The sequence below is a fragment of the Bombina bombina genome, chromosome 4 (genome assembly GCF_027579735.1).
Source record: "Bombina bombina isolate aBomBom1 chromosome 4, aBomBom1.pri, whole genome shotgun sequence".
Taxonomy (NCBI): domain Eukaryota; kingdom Metazoa; phylum Chordata; class Amphibia; order Anura; family Bombinatoridae; genus Bombina; species Bombina bombina.
The window spans coordinates 954,493,797-954,512,970 of NC_069502.1; the positions used below are offsets into that span (position 1 = coordinate 954,493,797).

Sequence of the window (19,174 nt, forward strand, 5' to 3'; positions counted from 1 at the left end):
TTTGTTTGATTTATGACAGTTTACTGATCTCCCTCACTGTTGTGTGTGAGGGGGAGGGGCTGAATTTGGCGCTTTTACTACGCATCAAAAATTCAGTCACAAGTCTGTTCTTCTTCCCTGCATGATCCGGTTCGTCTCTACAGAGCTCAGGGGTCTTCAAAAGTTATTTTAAGGGAGGTAATCACTCACAGCAGACCTGTGAGATTGTGCTTGACTGTGATAAAAAACGTTACATTCTGTACTTTTTTTTTTTCTGCTATTAAAGGGCTAGTTATCCATTACTAATGGGAGCAATCCTTTGCTAAAATTGTATTTCCAAGTTTGCTGGTTATTTGCTAGTGTGTTAAACATGTCTGACTCAGAGGAATATCTCTGTGCTATATGTGCTAAAGCCAAAGTGGAGCCCAATAGAAATTTATGTACTAATTGTATTGATGCTACTTTAAATAAAAGTCAATCTGTACAAATTGAACAGCATTCACCAGACAACGAGAGGAAAGTTATGCCGACTAACTCTCCTCACGTGTCAGTACCTGCATCTCCCGCTCGGGAGGTGCGTGATATGGTAACGCCGAGTACTTCAGGGCGGCCATTTCAAATCACATTGCAGGACATGGCTAATGTTATGACTGAAGTTTTGTCTAAATTACCAGAACTTAGAGGGAAGCGTGATCACTCTGGGGTGAGAACAGAGTGCGCTGATAATAATAGGGCCATGTCAGATACTGCGTCACAGTATGCAGAACATGAGGACGGAGAGCTTCAATCTGCAGGTGACGGTTCTGATCCCATTAGAGTGGATTCAGACATTTCTAATTTTAAGTTTAAGCTTGAAAACCTCCGCGTACTGTTAGGGGAGGTATTAGCGGCTCTGAATGATTGTAACACCGTTGCAATTCCAGAGAAATTATGTAGGCTGGATAGATACTATGCGGTACCGGCGAGTACTGACGTATTTCCTATACCTAAGAGGCTTACAGAGATAATTACTAAGGAGTGGGATAGGCCCGGTGTGCCTTTTTCCCCCCCTCCTGTATTTAGAAAAATGTTTCCAATAGACGCCACCACACGGGACTTATGGCAGACGATCCCTAAGGTGGAGGGAGCGGTTTCGACGCTGGCTAAGCGTACCACTATCCCGGTGGAGGATAGCTGTGCTTTTTCTGATCCAATGGATAAAAAATTAGAAGGTTACCTTAAGAAAATGTTTGTTCAACAAGGTTTTATATTGCAACCTCTTGCATGTATTGCGTCTGTCACGGCCGCATCAGCCTTTTGGTCCGAGTCCCTGGAAGAGACTGTTGACTCAATAACTATAGAGGAAATTTCAAACAAGCTTAAAACACTTAAGCTAGCTAATTCATTTGTTTCAGATGCCGTTGTACATTTAACTAAACTTACGGCTAAGAATTCCGGATTCGCCATTCAGGCACGCAGAGCACTGTGGCTAAAATCCTGGTCAGCTGATGTTACTTCTAAATCTAAGTTACTCAACATACCTTTCAAAGGGCAGACCTTATTCGGGCCCGGTTTGAAGGAAATTATCGCTGACATTACAGGAGGTAAAGGCCACGCCCTGCCTCAAGACAGAGCCAAGCCGAAGGCTAGACAGTCTAATTTTCGTTCCTTTCGTAATTTCAAGACAGGAGCAGCATCAACTTCCTCTGCACCAAAACAGGAAGGAGCTGTTGCTCGCTACAGACAAGGCTGGAGACCTAACCAGTCCTGGAACAAGGGCAAGCAGGCCAGAAAACCTGCTGCTGCCCCTAAGACAGCATGAATTGAGGGCCCCCGATCCGGGAACGGATCTAGTGGGGGGCAGACTTTCTCTCTTCGCCCAGGCTTGGGCAAGAGATGTCCAGGATCCCTGGGCGTTAGAGATCATATCTCAGGGATATCTTCTGGACTTCAAATCCTCTCCCCCAAAAGGGAGATTCCATCTGTCAAGGTTGTCAACAAACCATATAAAGAAAGAGGCGTTTCTACGCTGTGTACAAGATCTTTTACTAATGGGAGTGATCCATCCGGTTCCGCGGTCGGAACACGGACAGGGGTTTTACTCAAATCTGTTTGTGGTTCCCAAGAAAGAAGGAACCTTCAGACCAATCTTGGATTTAAAGATCCTAAACAAATTCCTAAGAGTTCCATCGTTCAAAATGGAAACTATTCGGACAATCCTACCCATGATCCAAAAGGGTCAGTACATGACCACAGTGGATTTAAAGGATGCTTACCTTCACATACCGATTCACAGAGATCATTTCCGGTATCTAAGGTTTGCCTTCCTAGACAGGCATTACCAGTTTGTAGCTCTTCCATGCGGGTTGGCTACGGCTCCAAGAATCTTCACAAAGGTTCTGGGGGCTCTTCTGGCGGTGCTAAGACCGCAAGGAATCTCGGTAGCTCCATACCTAGACGACATTCTGATTCAAGCTTCAAGCTTTCAAACTGCCAAGTCTCATACAGAGTTTGTACTGGCATTTCTAAGATCGCATGGGTGGAAGGTAAACGAAAAGAAGAGTTCTCTCGTTCCACTCACAACAGTTCCCTTCTTGGGGACTCTTATAGATTCTGTAGAAATGAACATTTACCTGACAGAAGACAGGTTAACAAAACTTCAAAACGCTTGCCGTGTCCTTCATTCCATTCAACACCCGTCAGTGGCTCAATGCATGGAGGTGATCGGCTTAATGGTAGCGGCAATGGACATAGTCCCCTTTGCACGCCTACACCTCAGACCGCTGCAATTATGCATGCTAAGTCAGTGGAATGGGGATTACTCAGATTTGTCCCCCACTCTGAATCTGGATCAAGAGACCAGAAATTCTCTTCTGTGGTTGCTTTCTCGGCCACACCTGTCCAAGGGGATGCCATTCAGCAGGCCAAATTGGACAATTGTAACAACAGACGCCAGCCTGTTAGGTTGGGGCGCTGTCTGGAATTCCCTGAAGGCTCAGGGATCATGGACTCAGGAGGAGAGTCTCCTGCCAATAAACATTCTGGAATTGAGAGCAGTTCTCAATGCCCTTCTGGCTTGGCCCCAGTTAACAACTCGGGGGTTCATCAGATTTCAGTCGGACAACATCACGACTGTAGCTTACATCAACCATCAAGGAGGGACAAGAAGCTCCCTAGCGATGATGGAAGTATCAAAGATAATTCATTGGGCAGAGTCTCACTCTTGCCATCTCTCAGCAATCCACATTCCGGGAGTGGAGAACTGGGAGGCGGATTTCCTAAGTCGTCAGACTTTTCATCCGGGGGAGTGGGAACTTCATCCGGAGGTCTTTGCCCAAATACTTCGATGTTGGGGCAAACCAGAGATAGATCTCATGGCGTCTCGACAGAACGCCAAGCTTCCTCGTTACGGGTCCAGATCCAGGGATCCGGGAGCGGCCCTAGTAGATGCTTTGACAGCACCTTGGACCTTCGGGAGAGCTTATGTGTTTCCACCCTTTCCGATGCTTCCTCGATTAATCGCCAGAATCAAACAGGAGAGAGCATCAGTAATTCTAATAGCGCCTGCGTGGCCTCGCAGGACCTGGTATGCAGATCTAGTGGACATGTCATCCTGTCCACCTTGGTCTCTGCCTCTGAGACAGGACCTTCTGATTCAGGGTCCTTTCAAACATCAAAATCTAATTTCTCTGAAGCTGACTGCCTGGAGATTGAACGCTTGATTTTATCAAAACGTGGATTCTCTGAGTCAGTAATTGATACCCTGATACAGGCTAGGAAGCCTGTTACCAGAAAGATTTATCATAAAATATGGCGTAAATACCTATATTGGTGCGAATCCAAAGGTTACTCTTGGAGTAAGGTTAGGATTCCTAGGATATTGTCTTTTCTACAAGAGGGTTTAGAAAAGGGCTTATCCGCTAGTTCTTTAAAGGGACAGATCTCAGCTCTGTCCATTTTGTTACACAAACGTCTGTCAGAAGTTCCAGACGTTCAGGCTTTTTGTCAGGCTTTGGCCAGGATTAAAGGGACAGTTTACTCAAAAATGTTCTCCCCTTTAATTTGTTCCCAATGATCCACTTTACCTGCTGTAGTGTATTAAATTGTTTACAAGTAGCTCCTTTGCCCTTATATTGGCATTTGAAATTGTTAATTTTGCATGTGGTATCCCCACCTATTCTGAAAGTTTGTGGCCGCGCGTACCAGCTATAGATAAACTTTGTAAACACAGCCAGCAGAAGAAATTACACTCCCAGTGTGATAAAGCAGAGATAAGGTAATAAAATGTTGATTTTCCATTGTTCTCTCAAAGTATTGGTGATTGTTTTAAGGACAGATATACGATAAAGAAGCAGGTATATTTGCACAATGTGATACAGTAATGAGATCTGATTATATCTACAAGCTCAACCTATTTTATTAGGCTGTGGCTTCAAAACACAAAATCAGAGCTTTAATATACAGAAATAAACCTTAAAAAGCAAATTTTCATAAATTTTTTACTCTGCAGTTGGTAAAAAAAGCAATTGTAAACACTTTAAGGGAAAAGCTATTTTACAGTATACTGTCCCTTTAAGCCTGTGTTTAAAAATGTTGCTCCGCCATGGAGTTTAAACCTTGTTCTTAACGTTTTACAGGGCGTTCCGTTTGAACCCCTTCATTCCGTTGATATAAAATTGTTATCTTGGAAAGTTCTATTTTTAATGGCTATTTCCTCGGCTCGAAGAGTCTCTGAGTTATCAGCCTTACATTGTGATTCTCCTTATCTGATTTTTCACTCGGATAAGGTAGTTCTGCGTACTAAACCTGGGTTCTTACCTAAGGTAGTCACTAACAGGAATATCAATCAGGAGATTGTTGTTCCATCCTTGTGTCCTAATCCTTCCTCAAAGAAGGAACGACTTCTGCACAATCTAGATGTAGTTCGTGCCCTAAAATTTTATTTACAGGCAACTAAAGATTTTCGACAAACATCTTCACTGTTTGTCGTTTACTCTGGTCAGAGGAGAGGTCAAAAAGCTTCGGCTACCTCTCTCTCTTTTTGGCTTCGTAGCATAATACGTTTAGCCTATGAGACTGCTGGACAGCAGCCTCCTGAAAGAATTACAGCTCATTCCACTAGAGCTGTGGCTTCCACTTGGGCCTTTAAGAATGAGGCCTCTGTTGAACAGATTTGCAAGGCTGCAACTTGGTCTTCGCTTCATACTTTTTCCAAATTTTACAAATTTGACACTTTTGCTTCTTCGGAGGCTATTTTTGGGAGAAAGGTTCTTCAGGCAGTGGTTCCTTCTGTATAAAGATCCTGCCTATCCCTCCCGTCATCCGTGTACTTTTGCTTTGGTATTGGTATCCCAGAAGTAATGATGACCCGTGGACTGATCACACTTAACAGGAGAAAACATAATTTATGCTTACCTGATAAATTCCTTTCTCCTGTAGTGTGATCAGTCCACGGCCCGCCCTGTTTTTTATGGCAGGTCTAAATTTTTAAATTATACTCCAGTCACCACTGCACCCTTTAGCTTCTCCTTTCTCGTTGGTTCTTGGTCGAATGACTGGGTGTGACGTAGAGGGGAGGAGCTATATAGCAGCTCTGCTGGGTGATCCTCTTGCACTTCCTGTTGGGGAGGAGTTAATATCCCAGAAGTAATGATGACCCGTGGACTGATCACACTACAGGAGAAAGGAATTTATCAGGTAAGCATAAATTATGTTTTTCTCTCTCTTTTTCTCTCTCTTTTTCTCTCTCTCTTTCTCTCTCTCTTTTTCTCTCTCTCTTTTTCTCTCTCTCTTTTTCTCTCTCTCTCTTTTTCTCTCTCTCTTTTTCTCTCTCTCTTTTTCTCTCTCTCTTTTTCTCTCTCTCTTTTTCTCTCTCTCTTTTTCTCTCCTCTCTTTTTCTCTCCTCTCTTTTTCTCTCTCTCTTTTTCTCTCTCTCTCTTTTTCTCTCTTTCTCTCTTTCTCTCTCTCTCTCTCTCTTTCTTTCTCTCTCTTTCTTTCTCTCTCTTTCTTTCTCTCTCTCTTTTTCTCTCTCTTTTTCTCTCTTTTTTTCTCTCTCTCTTTCTCTCTCTTTTTTTCTCTCTCTTTTTCTCTCTCTTTTTCTCTCTCTCTTTCTCTCTCTCTCTTTCTCTCTCTCTTTTTCTCTCTCTCTTTTTCTCTCTCTCTTTTTCTCTCTCTTTCTCTCTTTTTCTCTCTCTTTTTCTCTCTCTCTCTTTTTCTCTCTCTCTTTTTCTCTCTCTTTCTCTCTTTTTCTCTCTCTTTTTCTCTCTCTTTCTCTCTTTTTCTCTCTCTTTTTCTCTCTCTTTCTCTCTTTTTCTCTCTCTCTCTTTTTCTCTCTCTCTTTTTCTCTCTCTCTTTTTCTCTCTCTCTTTTTTCTCTCTCTCTCTCTTTATTCTCTCTCTCTCTCTTTATTCTCTCTCTCTCTCTTTATTCTCTCTTTTTTCTCTCTCTCTCTCTCTCTCTCTCTCTCCCTTCCATCTTTCCTTTCCCTCCCTTTTCTCCCCTCCCCTTCTTCTCTCTCCCCTCCCCTTCTTCTCTCTCCCTTCTCTCAGGGAGAAAATAAGATGCAAGTGTTTTGCTAGCTAGCTTCTGAAAAAAACATTTTACACACTGACCCAAAAAATATCAAGGGGAAAAAAGGCCTAAAACCTTGGGGGGGAGGGGCAGCAGAAATTTCAGCACAAAACCTAAATACGCCACTGGGGCAGACTGTCCCTTTTTCTCAGACGCCTGGTTCAAGAACGTACAGGATCCGCCAAGGGGCAGACTCCTTCTCTCGAATCTGTCTACCAGACCAGAAAAGAGGGATGCCTTTCTAGGGTGCGTTCGGGATCTATCCTTCTTAGGAGTTGTTGTCCCGGTGCCTATCGAAGAAAGAGGTTTGGGTTTTATTCAAACTTTTTCATGGTCCCAAAGAAGGAGGGAACTTTCCGCCCAATTCTGGACCTAAAGTTCTTAAACAAATTTCTCAGTGTCCCTTCCTTCTAGATGGAGACAATACGGTCCATCCTTCCTTTAATTTAGGAAGGCCAGTTTATGACCACTATAGATCTGAAGGACGCGTACCTTCATGTTCCAATTTACAGGGAACACTTTCAGTTCTTGAGGTTTGCATTCTTGGACCAGCACTTCCAGTTCATTGCCCTTCCATTTGGCCTAGCTACTGCTCCAAGAATCCTTACAAAGGTTCTGGGTGCTCTTCTAGCCGTTGCCAGAACTCAGGGTATTGCAGTAGCCCCATACTTGGACGATATTCTGGTGCAAGCACCTTCCTTTCGTCTTACGGGAGAATTCTCTGATTCCCTTCTCAGTCTTTTTCGATCACATGGATGGAAGATAAACTTGGAAAAGAGTTCTCTTATCCCAAGTACCAGGGTGGAATTCCTGGGTACTATAATAGACTCCATATCTATAAGGATATTTCTAACAGACCAGAGACGGTGCAAGCTTACTTCAGCATGTCTTGCCCTCCGGACCTCCTTGAGTCCCTCTATGGTTCAGTGTATGGAGGTGATTGGTTTCATGGTGTCCTGCATGGACATCATTAATTTTGCTAGGTTACCTCTCAGACCTTTACAACTGTACATGCTGAGGCAGTGGAACAGAGATCATTCAGATCTGTCTCAACAGATTGTATTAGACAACCAGTCAAGAGAATCGCTCTCTTGGTGGCTCTGTCCAGATCATCTGTCCCGAGGGACATGCTTCTTAAGACCATCCTGGGAGATTGTGACTTCAGATGCAAGCATATCCGGATGGTGATCTCTTTTGGGTGCCAGGAAGGCACAGGGGTTGTTGACTCAGGAGGAGTCCTCCCTCCCAATCAATATTTTGGAACTACGGGCAATCTTCAAGGCCTTGAAGGCTTGGCCACTTCTGAATTCATCCCAGTTTATTAGATTCCAATCAGACAATATAACCTCAGTGGCTTACATCAACCATGAGGGGGGAACGAGAAGTTCCTTGGCGATGAAGGAAGTATCTCAGATTCTGGAGTGGGCGGAGGCTCACAGCTGTTCGCTGTCAGTGATCCACATTCCGAGTGTGGACAACTGGGAGGCGGATTTTTTTAGGAGGCAATCCTTCCATTCAGGGGAATGGTCTCTCCATCCCGAGGTGTTTGCAGAGATATTCAGCAAGTGGGGGATGCCGGAGAAAGATCTCATGGCGTCCCGTCTCAATACCAAGCTGCCCAGGTACGGGTCGAGGTCGAGGGATCCCTAAGCGGATCTAATAGATGCACTACCAGTGCCCTGGAGGTTCAAACTTATATATCTTTTTCCTCCATTACAGCTTCTTCCTCAAGGGGTGGTCTGCATCAAGCAGGAGCGGGTATCACTAATCCTGATTGCTCCATCATGGCCGCAAAGGATGTGGTTCGCAGATCTAGTGGGGATGTCCTCATCTCCTCCGTGGAAGTTACCTTGTCACAGAGACCTGCTTATACAAGGTCCATTTGTTCATCAAAATCTAGATTCTCTGAGGCTGACTGCATGGAGATGAATGCCTAGTCTTAGCCAAAAGTGACTTCTCTGAGAGTTTCATTGATACTCTTATTCAAGCTTGTAAACCAGTTACTCTGCGTATCTACCACAAGGTGTGGAGGACCTACTTATTCTGGTGTGAAGAGCATGGTTTTTCCTGGCACAAAGTTAAGGTTACCAGGATCTTATCTTTTCTCCAGGATGGGCTGGAGAAGGGCCTTTCTGCTAGTTCCCTGAGGGCACAGATTTTGTCCCTGTCAGTTTTATTGCATAAGAGACTGGCTGAGCTTCCAGACGTGCAGTCCTTTGTTAAGGCTCTGATTAGGATCAGACCTGTGTTTAGATCTGGGGCTCCTCCTTGGAGCCTAAATCTTTTTATTCAGGTTTTGCAACAGGTTCCATTTGAGCCTCTGTATTCCGTTGACATTAAGTTTTCTAAGAGTTTCTGAGATCTCTGCTTTGCAATGTGAGCCCCCTTATCTGATTTTTTCATGCAGATAAGGCAGCTTTACGTACTAAATTAGATTTTCTTGGCGACTTCCAGTAGGCGGCTTAACAAGATGGCCACAGCTCCACAACGCTCCGTGCATTTGTGAATGCAAAGTGGCTAGATCTGCAGCCATCCACACCTCCCTTGGCAATTATTGTGTCTGGGAAATCCACAGGATCAGGGTAGTACAACTCCTGGCCTCCGAGAAGACATTTAAAAGTTAAACTTGGCCGTTAAGCCTACAGACGTGCCTGCTCCGCTTAACAAGATGGCGCACATCACTGAAGCCCTAATTGATGTTTTTGCACCACTACTGGACTCCCTAACGGCAGCTATAGGGGAACTTCTTTGTGAAGTGAGAGAGTGTTGTGTTCCTGCACAGGTTAAGGTAACGACTCCTATCTGTTCAACTGAGCTGCGCCAGATTTTACTTGCTGATTGTGAAGCAACCACCCTGGAAACTGACACTATAACACTGGTGCAGGAAACAAGCATCCCTGACCTTCTACCCCAGAGGAAATACTGGGCTATGCCCGACAAACACCGGTCCACAGGATTCTTGGCACTCAGTGAACCTGCGGACGCTAGCTGCTTTGTCACCAGTACCCCGAATCAACCCCGGTACTACTCTTATGCAGGTCATGTGTCACTGAGCCGAGTTCTCAGAGCCGTACACTGCCTTGGCCGGAGGGAGAGAAACAACGGCGCAATCTCCAAGACTACTGTCACAGACGGCGATGCTGGGACCCACACTGCACAGCAGATTGGTCAAACTACAACGCTGTTCTTGTCTCAGGCTGTGAAGCGGGTCCCCCTACCACCGCAAAAAAGCTGCTGTTCTCTGGGACAAGGGTATCTGGCAACACCCCGGGCTGGAGTCGGGTAATCCGTTTCTTGCTTATGTCTCAGCTGACTATGGGTCAGAACAACCTTAGGATCTGACTCCCTCGCTCAACCTTTATGTTACGGCAATATACCCAGCATCTTTGGCTTTCCATATATAATTGTCCAACTTCACCAAATATGTTAACATGTGGTATTGGCTGAGATGAACACATGATAATACCGACAAGTGCATGCTTGGGGGCCGTATAGAAACACCATGCTAACCTAATCAATTACAACTCGCTTGACATTCCGCTAACTGCTTTCTAGACTACCAGGCTCACGGGTCTCTTTGAGTCTTTCATTGATATTGGAGCGAAGTATTATCTCCCCTGTTAAATTTTACCTAGATATACTCCAGCCTATTTCCCAGCAATGGATTTACAATGCAACCCCCCCTGGTTCACTGCTGAATGGTACCAGGGAGGCTGACCGGAGTCCAGTCTTGCATGGCTGCTGCATTATAATGTTATCATTAAAGGATGTTCATCTGAGTAGAGACAAGATACACCTGTTTCATTCTGCTTTTGGTCTAGTTGTTTCCTGTTTTAAGATATTCTTTTGCCCGCACCCAACCTCCTGTATTATTAGTAACTTTTTTGAATTGTAACCATATACTATGCCCTGGCACTCCACCTGGCTTTAAACCACTTAATATCATAGATATGTCTGTATTTGCTTAGTACATTTGCCGGTTAATTTCAACTGTGGTAATCCTTTAGATCATACTGATGCAACTTGCAAGTTAATCTACTGTCACCCTAATATTAACATACTTGTGTATTGTCAGCTCCTTGAAAAAATGCCACCTTACTTAGTATGTGACAGATATAACCTCTTTCTAATATACAGTCTATGGGTCTAACGGTTCACATAATGTTTATTCTATACTAAAAGCTTGCAACCTTCCTTTAGTTTCCCACACTGCATCTACATAGGAGAATGCTACTACTGTCACACTGTTCCCTTACAGTTATTTTTATTTTAAATCCCTGCTATAGTCACACTCCCATGGATCTGACTATGTTTCATACATTACAGCCTGGAGTGAATGTATATACACCATATATTTATACTACTACTTTTACCCCTCCAAGGCCTTGTTACTAATATATTATCTTATTTTGCAAACTGACATATTGTGCCGGGTTAAGAAATCTTGCTGCATGTCTTCATTTCTCTGGGTTCAAGTTAACGCAAGTGATCCTACCTAGAAAAATATATAATTCATCTAACTAAATGTACATCAACACATATTGGGTGAAACCTGTATACATAACACCTTTAAGTGACCCACTCTACCCTTACTAGTTTTATCTGACAAAAGTTCATATTATACTAACTCTGTAGATATCAATGGATTCTCTAAGATCTGTACAGCCTCCCTTCGAACGGCCCTGTAGCTGAGTAACCCCCATGTGCTGCACTTATTTATACCAGACCAATTTTGGAAGGACCTTTTTGATAAGGCATCAGTGTACACTGATAACATGAGATAATCCAATAATGGCAATCCCTGTCGAGTTTGTCCTCAGTTTATGCCTATTATATTAAACAGGTCATCAATTCATCTGGCTGGACTTAGGACCAACCCAGACCTCACTGTTAGGAGTAGTTTTTTGTTGTAATATGTTATGTGTTATGTGTAGTTTTTGTTGTTGTTGTATTTGTTGGTTTTTTTTTTTTTGTTTTGTTTGTTTTTTGTTTTAAATAAGTTAAAAATGAGAAAGTCAGTCTAAAACTGTGAGAGGGTGTATTTAATCCACATCTCTGATAGGGATCTGGTAATGTTCCATTACATGTATTGTAGAATTTACTTGGATTACCTCTCAATCTTAACTAGAATGAGAGCTACAAACCTACATATTTCTTACGTTAGACTCAGTATACCATGATTATTGTAAAACATGTCAATACACTGCTGCCATTTTGTTGTAACGCTTTCTCTTGATTATATTGACAATCCTCGTCTGTTGTACATGAGCTCTCGTTTAGTTTATGTGTGTGTTATGTGTTGTGCTGTTAGTTATGGTTTATGTTAATAATATTTAAAAATAAGAGGTACAGGTGCAATATGAGATAAAGATCAACTAATTTTACTTTAAGGCATGATCAAGTAATAAAATTAATTAAAAAATATCATAAATCAATATATAACATCATGTGTAATAATAAATACAAGTTACAATACCTCGATGCAAATAAGGAATTGAACGAACATGCTTCTTTGCACCATTTCACTATTCAGTATTAAATTATATTTATAAAGCACTTTACACCTGGGTAAAAGGTACAGTTACCTCACAAGGAGACTCTAATAAGATGCTCCTAATAAAAGTGATAATCACCACGTAAGGATACTCGAAACAGATATTCCTTATAAAATTAATATATTAATTATATACCATTTTTTCACTATTATAATGGGTTTTTATTAACCCCATCATATATGAAAGTAACGCAATTATGTTACTTTATAAATAAATCACACTTACCACAAGACTTTTGCACTAGTAATAGATTTTTGGGTCTATTGTTGTTTATTTCCCTTTTTATTCCTCGTATTTTTTTATTTTTTTATTTTTTGCACTTATCACAAAGAGACAGAATCTCTCCACTATACACAAAAATTCTCCTTTGTACACATTAGTATCAAGTTCCAAATACTGCCACTGCTTAGATAAATATAAATATTCACGTATATCTCTTATCTTTATTTATCTAGGTATATTATCTGTCCTCATAATATAAGGATAATATATTGAATTCCTGTAAATTAATAAAATTTCTTACTCATATCATACCCCTTCCTCTATTAGCTAATCTAGTAAATAGGATTTGCAGTCATGATTTTTGGTTCAACAGATATTTTTGTAACAACATAGGTATTCTAACACGCAGTTGTAGCTAAGACCTTTTGCAAAAAAGCAAATATTATGTTGACAGTATGTGCATTAACACTAACCTCTAAGATAGGAGGAATAAAACTTTACAATGCAATATAAAAAATCATGCAGTACAAACACCAAATGTAAACTTAATATACTGATATCTGTCTTAAGAGCACATTTGAGACCCTTATAATAAATAACAATATAACAGTGATTATCTACTGTGAATGAATATAAGATAAAGTAACAACAAACATCGCAAACCTCTGAATAATCAGTTTGTATATTATAGTAAGCTTTAATTGTGGATCATTAGAGCCGTTTATGTGTAATAAGGGTAGGAAATGTTTGCATGTCTTATATCACATTTTGCATTAATATACCCTGTTATTAATCCGTTTCAGAGCGGGTAAAAAACAATAGTCTCGAAAATTACTTATTGTAGATGTGTAAAGAGATTTACAGATGAATTTATAATTCGTGAATCTCGATATTTACAAATAGTGCTGAGACACTTGATCGTCCAATCACATTAGCTCTAACTTTCACGCCCCGTATAGGAATGACAACCCTGCTGTGGATTGGTCCTACCGCTATGACTAAGCGATGACCAGAATCACACCCACTGTCTAATCTCGAGTTCCTTATACGTAAGATGCTGATGCTTTGATGGATAGGATATTCAGCAAATCATAGGGAGACAACTCCCATTCGTTTAACCAATCCGGTATGAGTGGTGGGCATTGCAATTAAATAAAAGACGCCGAGTAGCAGCGGCCCGCACCCCCTCTGAGGAAGCGTTCGTGAAACGCGCGTCAGGGGTCCGGCAGGGGCAGCTTAGTCTCTCCTGTTGTTTTGTTTTTAATGTGCTTACTCTTGTGGAAAATAGATTAAGAAGTGGTTTAATTTATGTCCTCCAATCCTTTATTATCATATATTAATATTAATACAGCCCTCGGATTGTAAGGGCTTAGTTAATTCTAATTCAAAAACGGATTGGGGATATTGAATAGTGGACTGATATATCTAATAGCTATTACGCAAACCACAGAGTTCAAGTGGTTTTAATTCACAGCCTTTGCTACTGAATGAGTGTGAGTTCCTTAGTTAATTTAATAAACTTTAATGTATGAATGATTGGGAACGATTTAATTATTTTGAACACTTTTTGATATTAGTAGAGTTAGTCTGATAATACTCAGTGGAATTATTCTCTCTTTAAACTTTGTTGTACTCTCAGTTACAACTAGTTTGTCTAGTTGTTGTCAGTTGCCCTATTGAATAATCCACTCCAGGTCTCGCTGTTGTTATATACAAACTCAAATTCTAGTAATAAGAATACTATTTTTACAAATTAATATAGGCTAAACCTGGTACCATTCTTGTAACTCTACTCCCTTTTACTCCCCCCCCTCTTTTCCTCTAAATAATTTTACTTTAACTCTGCCTACAGAGACCAATTCATGTTAGAACATGGCTGTAATCTCATTGTGTTTGATGATAGCAACAGTATATTGATATCCATCATGTTATGCTCACTTCATAATATTATCTACATTGTTGTTGTAACTATGCATGTCATTGTATACACTTGATTCGTTGTACCTGTGCTTCTTCAATAAAAAGAAATTAAAAAAAAATAAATTAGATTTTCTTGTTAAGGTTGTGTCAGATCGCAACATCAATCATGAGATTGTGGTTCCTTTCTTGTGTCCTAATCCTTCTTTATCGAAGGAACGCTTACTTCACAATTTGGATGTGGTTCGCACCTTGAAGTTCTATCTTCAGGCTACTAAGAAGTTTAGACAATCTTCCTCTTTGTTTGTTCTATTTGTCTATTCGGGGAAGCGTAAGGGGCAGAAGGCTACTTCGACTTCCCTATCTTTTTGGTTAAGGAGTGTCATCCGCTTAGCTTACGAGACAGCAGGACATCGTCCTCCTGAGAGGATAACGGCTCATTCCACTAGAGCAGTGGCTTCCTCCTGGGCTTTTAAGAACGAAGCCTCTATAGATCAGATTTGTAAGGCGGCTACCTGGTCCTCCTTACACACTTTTTCAAAATTTTACAAGTTTGATGTTTTTGCTTCGGCTAAAGCAGCATTCGGGAGAAAAGTTTTGCAGGCTGTGGTGCCCTCAGAATAGGGTCCACCTCTTCCTTTTTGTTCCCTCCCAATATTCATTCAGTGTCCTCTGGAGCTTGGGTAATGTTTTCCCAACAGTAAGGAATGAAGCCGTGGACTCTCCCTATCTTAGGAAGGAAAACATAATTTATGCTTAACAGATAAATTCCTTTCCTTCCAGATAGGGATAGTTCACGTCCCCCATCTGTTTTTTCTTGTCTATGGGCGGTCCCCTATTATTTATTTTATTCTTCTGGCACCATTTATATCCTACTTTTCCTTGTTCCCTTGGCAGAATGACTGGGGTAATGAGGAAGTGGGAGGGATATTTTAAGCCTTTGGCTGGGGTGTTTTTGCCTCCTTCTGGTGGCCAGGTGTTGTATTTCCCAACAGTAAGGAATGAAGCCATGGACTCTCCCTATCCGGAAGGAAAGGAATTTATCTGGTAAGCATAAATTATGTTTTTAATAAATTGCACTTGAGTTATCCTTCACTTTACACTTGTATTTTGTAGATGTTTGTTTACGAGAGTTGCAGAAGCTTGTTTGACTCACATCAAGCAGCAGATGGACTCTTAGCATTCTCTTATGGATATTGGTTTTATCTTAAAGGGATATGAAATCCAAAATTTCATGATTCAGATAGAGCATGTAATTTTAAACAATTTTCTAATTTACTTCAATTATCACATTTTCTTCCTTCTCTTTAGTATGTTTTGTTGAAAAGCAGAGACGTAAGCTCCAGAGTGTTCACGTCTGTAACACTGTATGGCAGCAGTTTTGCGAGAATGTTAGCCATTTGCAAGACCACTAGATGGCAGCATGTAGTGCTCCAGATGCCTACCTAGGTATCTCTTCAACACAGAATATCATGGGAATTAAGCAAAATTTATAATAGAAGTAAATTGGAAACTTTTTTTAAAGTTGTATGCTCTGTCTGAATCACAAAAGCAAATTTTTGGGGTTTTTATATCCCTTTAAAGTGATGATAAATCCAGGCGTTTAACAAACGCTAGGATTTACCATCTCTAACAATAAAGTGTAGTTTAATTCATCTCTTAGTTTACCAATGAGATAATGTTTCCACCTCTAAACCAATAGCTGTGCTAGGATGTCAGTTGACACGCACGGCTATTGGTTTAGAGATGGAAACGTCACCTCATTGAAAAAGAGTGCTGGGCCTTGGGCGGCCGGAGCTGCTGACTTTAGCGAGATTTCACGGCACATCCAGGGTGAGTTTAGCACCTTTTTTAATTAAGTGATGAATTAAACTACACTTTATTTATAGTGATGGTAAATCCTAACGTTTGTTATTTACCATCACTTTAGCTTCATTCTTCTAGCACCGATGTAAAGTGTTTGTTCTTTGGTAATACTTGACATGGGTCTGCCTCTGTTCCTAACTGCATTCTTAAAGGGACATTAAACACTAAATACATGCTACATAGAATGATGCATTCAAAGAAAAGATTAGTCCATGACTAACATGTAGATTTATTTTTTAAAGTTTCATTAGTTGTTTAAAAAGTGACAAAATAAGTGTAAAGTTTTAGTGTCTATAAAACACTGGGAGCTGCCATGTTGTAACTTGTGTTACCTTCTCTGCTGTGGCCAATTAGGGTCAGTTATAAATAGGTCACTAGAGTGTGCAGCCAATGGTTGTGCTGGATTTAACAGTGTTCTGCACTTCCATTTCTAACAGGAACTGAAAAGCTCACAATTTCAGAATGGAATTGCAGGCAAAGAGGACAAAATAAATAATGAAAGTATATTGCAGAGTTGTTTTATATATACAATTTATCATTTTATATTACCATCTCAAAGTGTTTAATGTCCCTTTAAGTACACATTATTCGTAACACCTTAAACAAAATAGCAAAATATACACAGTATATTACAAATTGTACATTGTATTTAAATAGTTATTACATATTCAGTAAATGTTTATAATAATTATATGTTACGTTTAAAGGGACATGGAGTGTACAGTTTAAAAAAAAAAAAAAAAACTTTCCTTTTTATTCCTTTTATCAAATGTACATATTTTTCTTGGCATGGTTTCCTTTCATTAAGAGCATACATAAGAGCTTATATACGTGCACATGTCTATATGGCAGTTGTACTTCAGTATGCTCTCCTATAAAGGAGGTTTGTTTCAACAAAGATTACCAAGAGAGAGAGAGTTAAATTTGATAGTAGAAGTAAAATGGAAACATTTAATTTTTTTATTGTACTTTCAATCTGAATAATGAAAGTTAATATTTGACTTCCATGTCCCCTTTAAATGTTGCAGAACGTCCAAGTAAGTACATTAATACCATATGACTGTGTATGTATTTATATAGCGATATCTGTGTTATTTACGCCACAATTTCATCCTTGTATTGCAGAGGTTAGCAGATCCTCATCATGTCGAGCTGTTCAATCAGGAGGAAAAGTTTGCAGAGATAATTAAGGAATATGAAATACAATGCAGGGTGAGTATTATTATTTATAGACTTGACGGTTTCCAGATCCAGCATTGCTATGTTGTTTTTTTCCTGCTATGAAAAAATAGCAGATTTTTTTTTTTTATATAGTGACTCTATTTTAGTGACCTGTTCCAGCACCACAGTGCACAACCTGATTCTCCTCATAGTAGCTTCCCACACCCAATGGAGATGCTGCTCCCCACATGACGTATCCATAGCAATACTCTCCCACCTCATCACCTAGACACTCCAACACCATATAAATAAATTGTGATTGGTACATAGGAACTGTGTACACAGCTGTCAACCAATTGTATGGACAATGCATATACACCAATCAGCAGCTCAGTCACTATTAGCCAAGATTTTAACGAGGGAGGGGGGCTGCAAAAGTTGTGGGGGGGTTTTTGTTGGTTTTTTTTCATTACTCTACATTTTGGTTTAAATTTTATAAAAAAAATGTAATATTGGTTAAACTGTCCTACAGTAACCTTCTGCGTTCTTGGCACCTCACTCGCTAATGTATTGTAAGCTGTAACGTAAGCCAGGAGGCAATAGATTAAGTAGTAGGGTCCGCTAGTACATTGTACATAGTCAAGCAAATTAAACATCTATTATTTGAAGATTAAAAACAATACATTTACTGTGTTTATCTACTGGTTTATTTGTATTCTAATGTATTAAATATATATCGGCATGGCAACTGACCAGAAAATACTCTTTTGGAAACTTTAGCGAGTCAAGGTGAGCGTATGCTGTGTAATCGTGTTGCAAGCATGTCTTCTGTTCTGCATGAGGGTGAAACCATTAGCAAAATACAATAGAGGGGAAAAAAACATTTATATTGCAATGGAAACTGGCATCACCAAAATACAATGCATTACTTTTTTATATATATATTATATGTTTTCCCATAACCATTAAGTTTCTAGCCCTGAGTTTTTTGTAAAAAGGCCTAATGCTGTGACAATATTTCTGTGACAATCTCTAGTGAAAAAAAGAAATTGCCACACCCATGACATTGCCTTAGTAGAATGTCACCAGTCGCTGCTTATGTAGTCAGGGAGGTCTATAATATGTTCTAAAGTGGTTGGCAGCCATTTTTATGCTGTCAGCAGTGTCACATTGTGGCTCCAGTGGTACCTTCCCTGTGACATTGTAGCATCGGAGATATTACTGTGCGAGTGCTGTTTCATTTATTAACCTTTTTTTTTTTTTAAACTCCATCTCTTATTTTGAAGTTTTATTGAAATCGGAATAGTCAGTATTAAACTTTCATGATTAAGCATGCAATCATAATAGTCTTTTTAAACATCTATTATTAAATGTATTTATTTATTTTGGTATACTTTGTTGAAAAGCTTACATAGGTAGGCTCAGGAGCAGCACTGCATTACTGGGAGCTAGCTGCTGATTGGTGACTATATACACACATGCCTCTTGTCATTGGCTCACCAGATATCTTAAGCTTGCTCCCAGTAGTGCATTGTTGCTCTGGAGCTGACTTTAACTATGGGTTTAACAAGCAACAGTGCACTTTTATGTCCCTTTAAAATAGACATTTCAGAACACTACCATTTAGTGTCCCTGTTTTAGTTGACACAATAGAGAGCATCTAATAGCTTTCTCTTCTCTCTCTGGATCTTGCGTTATTTTATTGAGCTCTTTCACTAAAAAGCTCATTTTAAATCTACACTACATAGAAAAGTTTATATGTGGCAAGGTAAGTGTGTGTGTGTGTGTATGTATATATATATATATATATAATATACACACACACAATAGTTCAATTAGTGCGCACAAAGAGACCCAAAGTTGAAATGTCTAGTGAATACTAGAAAGTAACAGTACCTGTGACTTGCTGAAAATCGGCTCACGGA

The 19,174-nt window shown here is 40.2% G+C and overlaps 1 protein-coding gene across 2 annotated transcripts in view; it reads left to right on the forward strand.

Annotated features, from left to right (window-relative positions):
- NINL (ninein like) overlaps window positions 1-19,174 on the forward strand; it is a 373,652-nt gene that overhangs the window by 204,733 nt on the left and 149,745 nt on the right. For both annotated transcript variants that reach the window (XM_053711960.1, XM_053711961.1), the window contains exon 13: window positions 17,214-17,300. In XM_053711960.1, coding sequence (XP_053567935.1) covers window positions 17,214-17,300 — 87 coding nt within the window. The remainder of the gene's footprint in view (window positions 1-17,213; window positions 17,301-19,174) is intronic.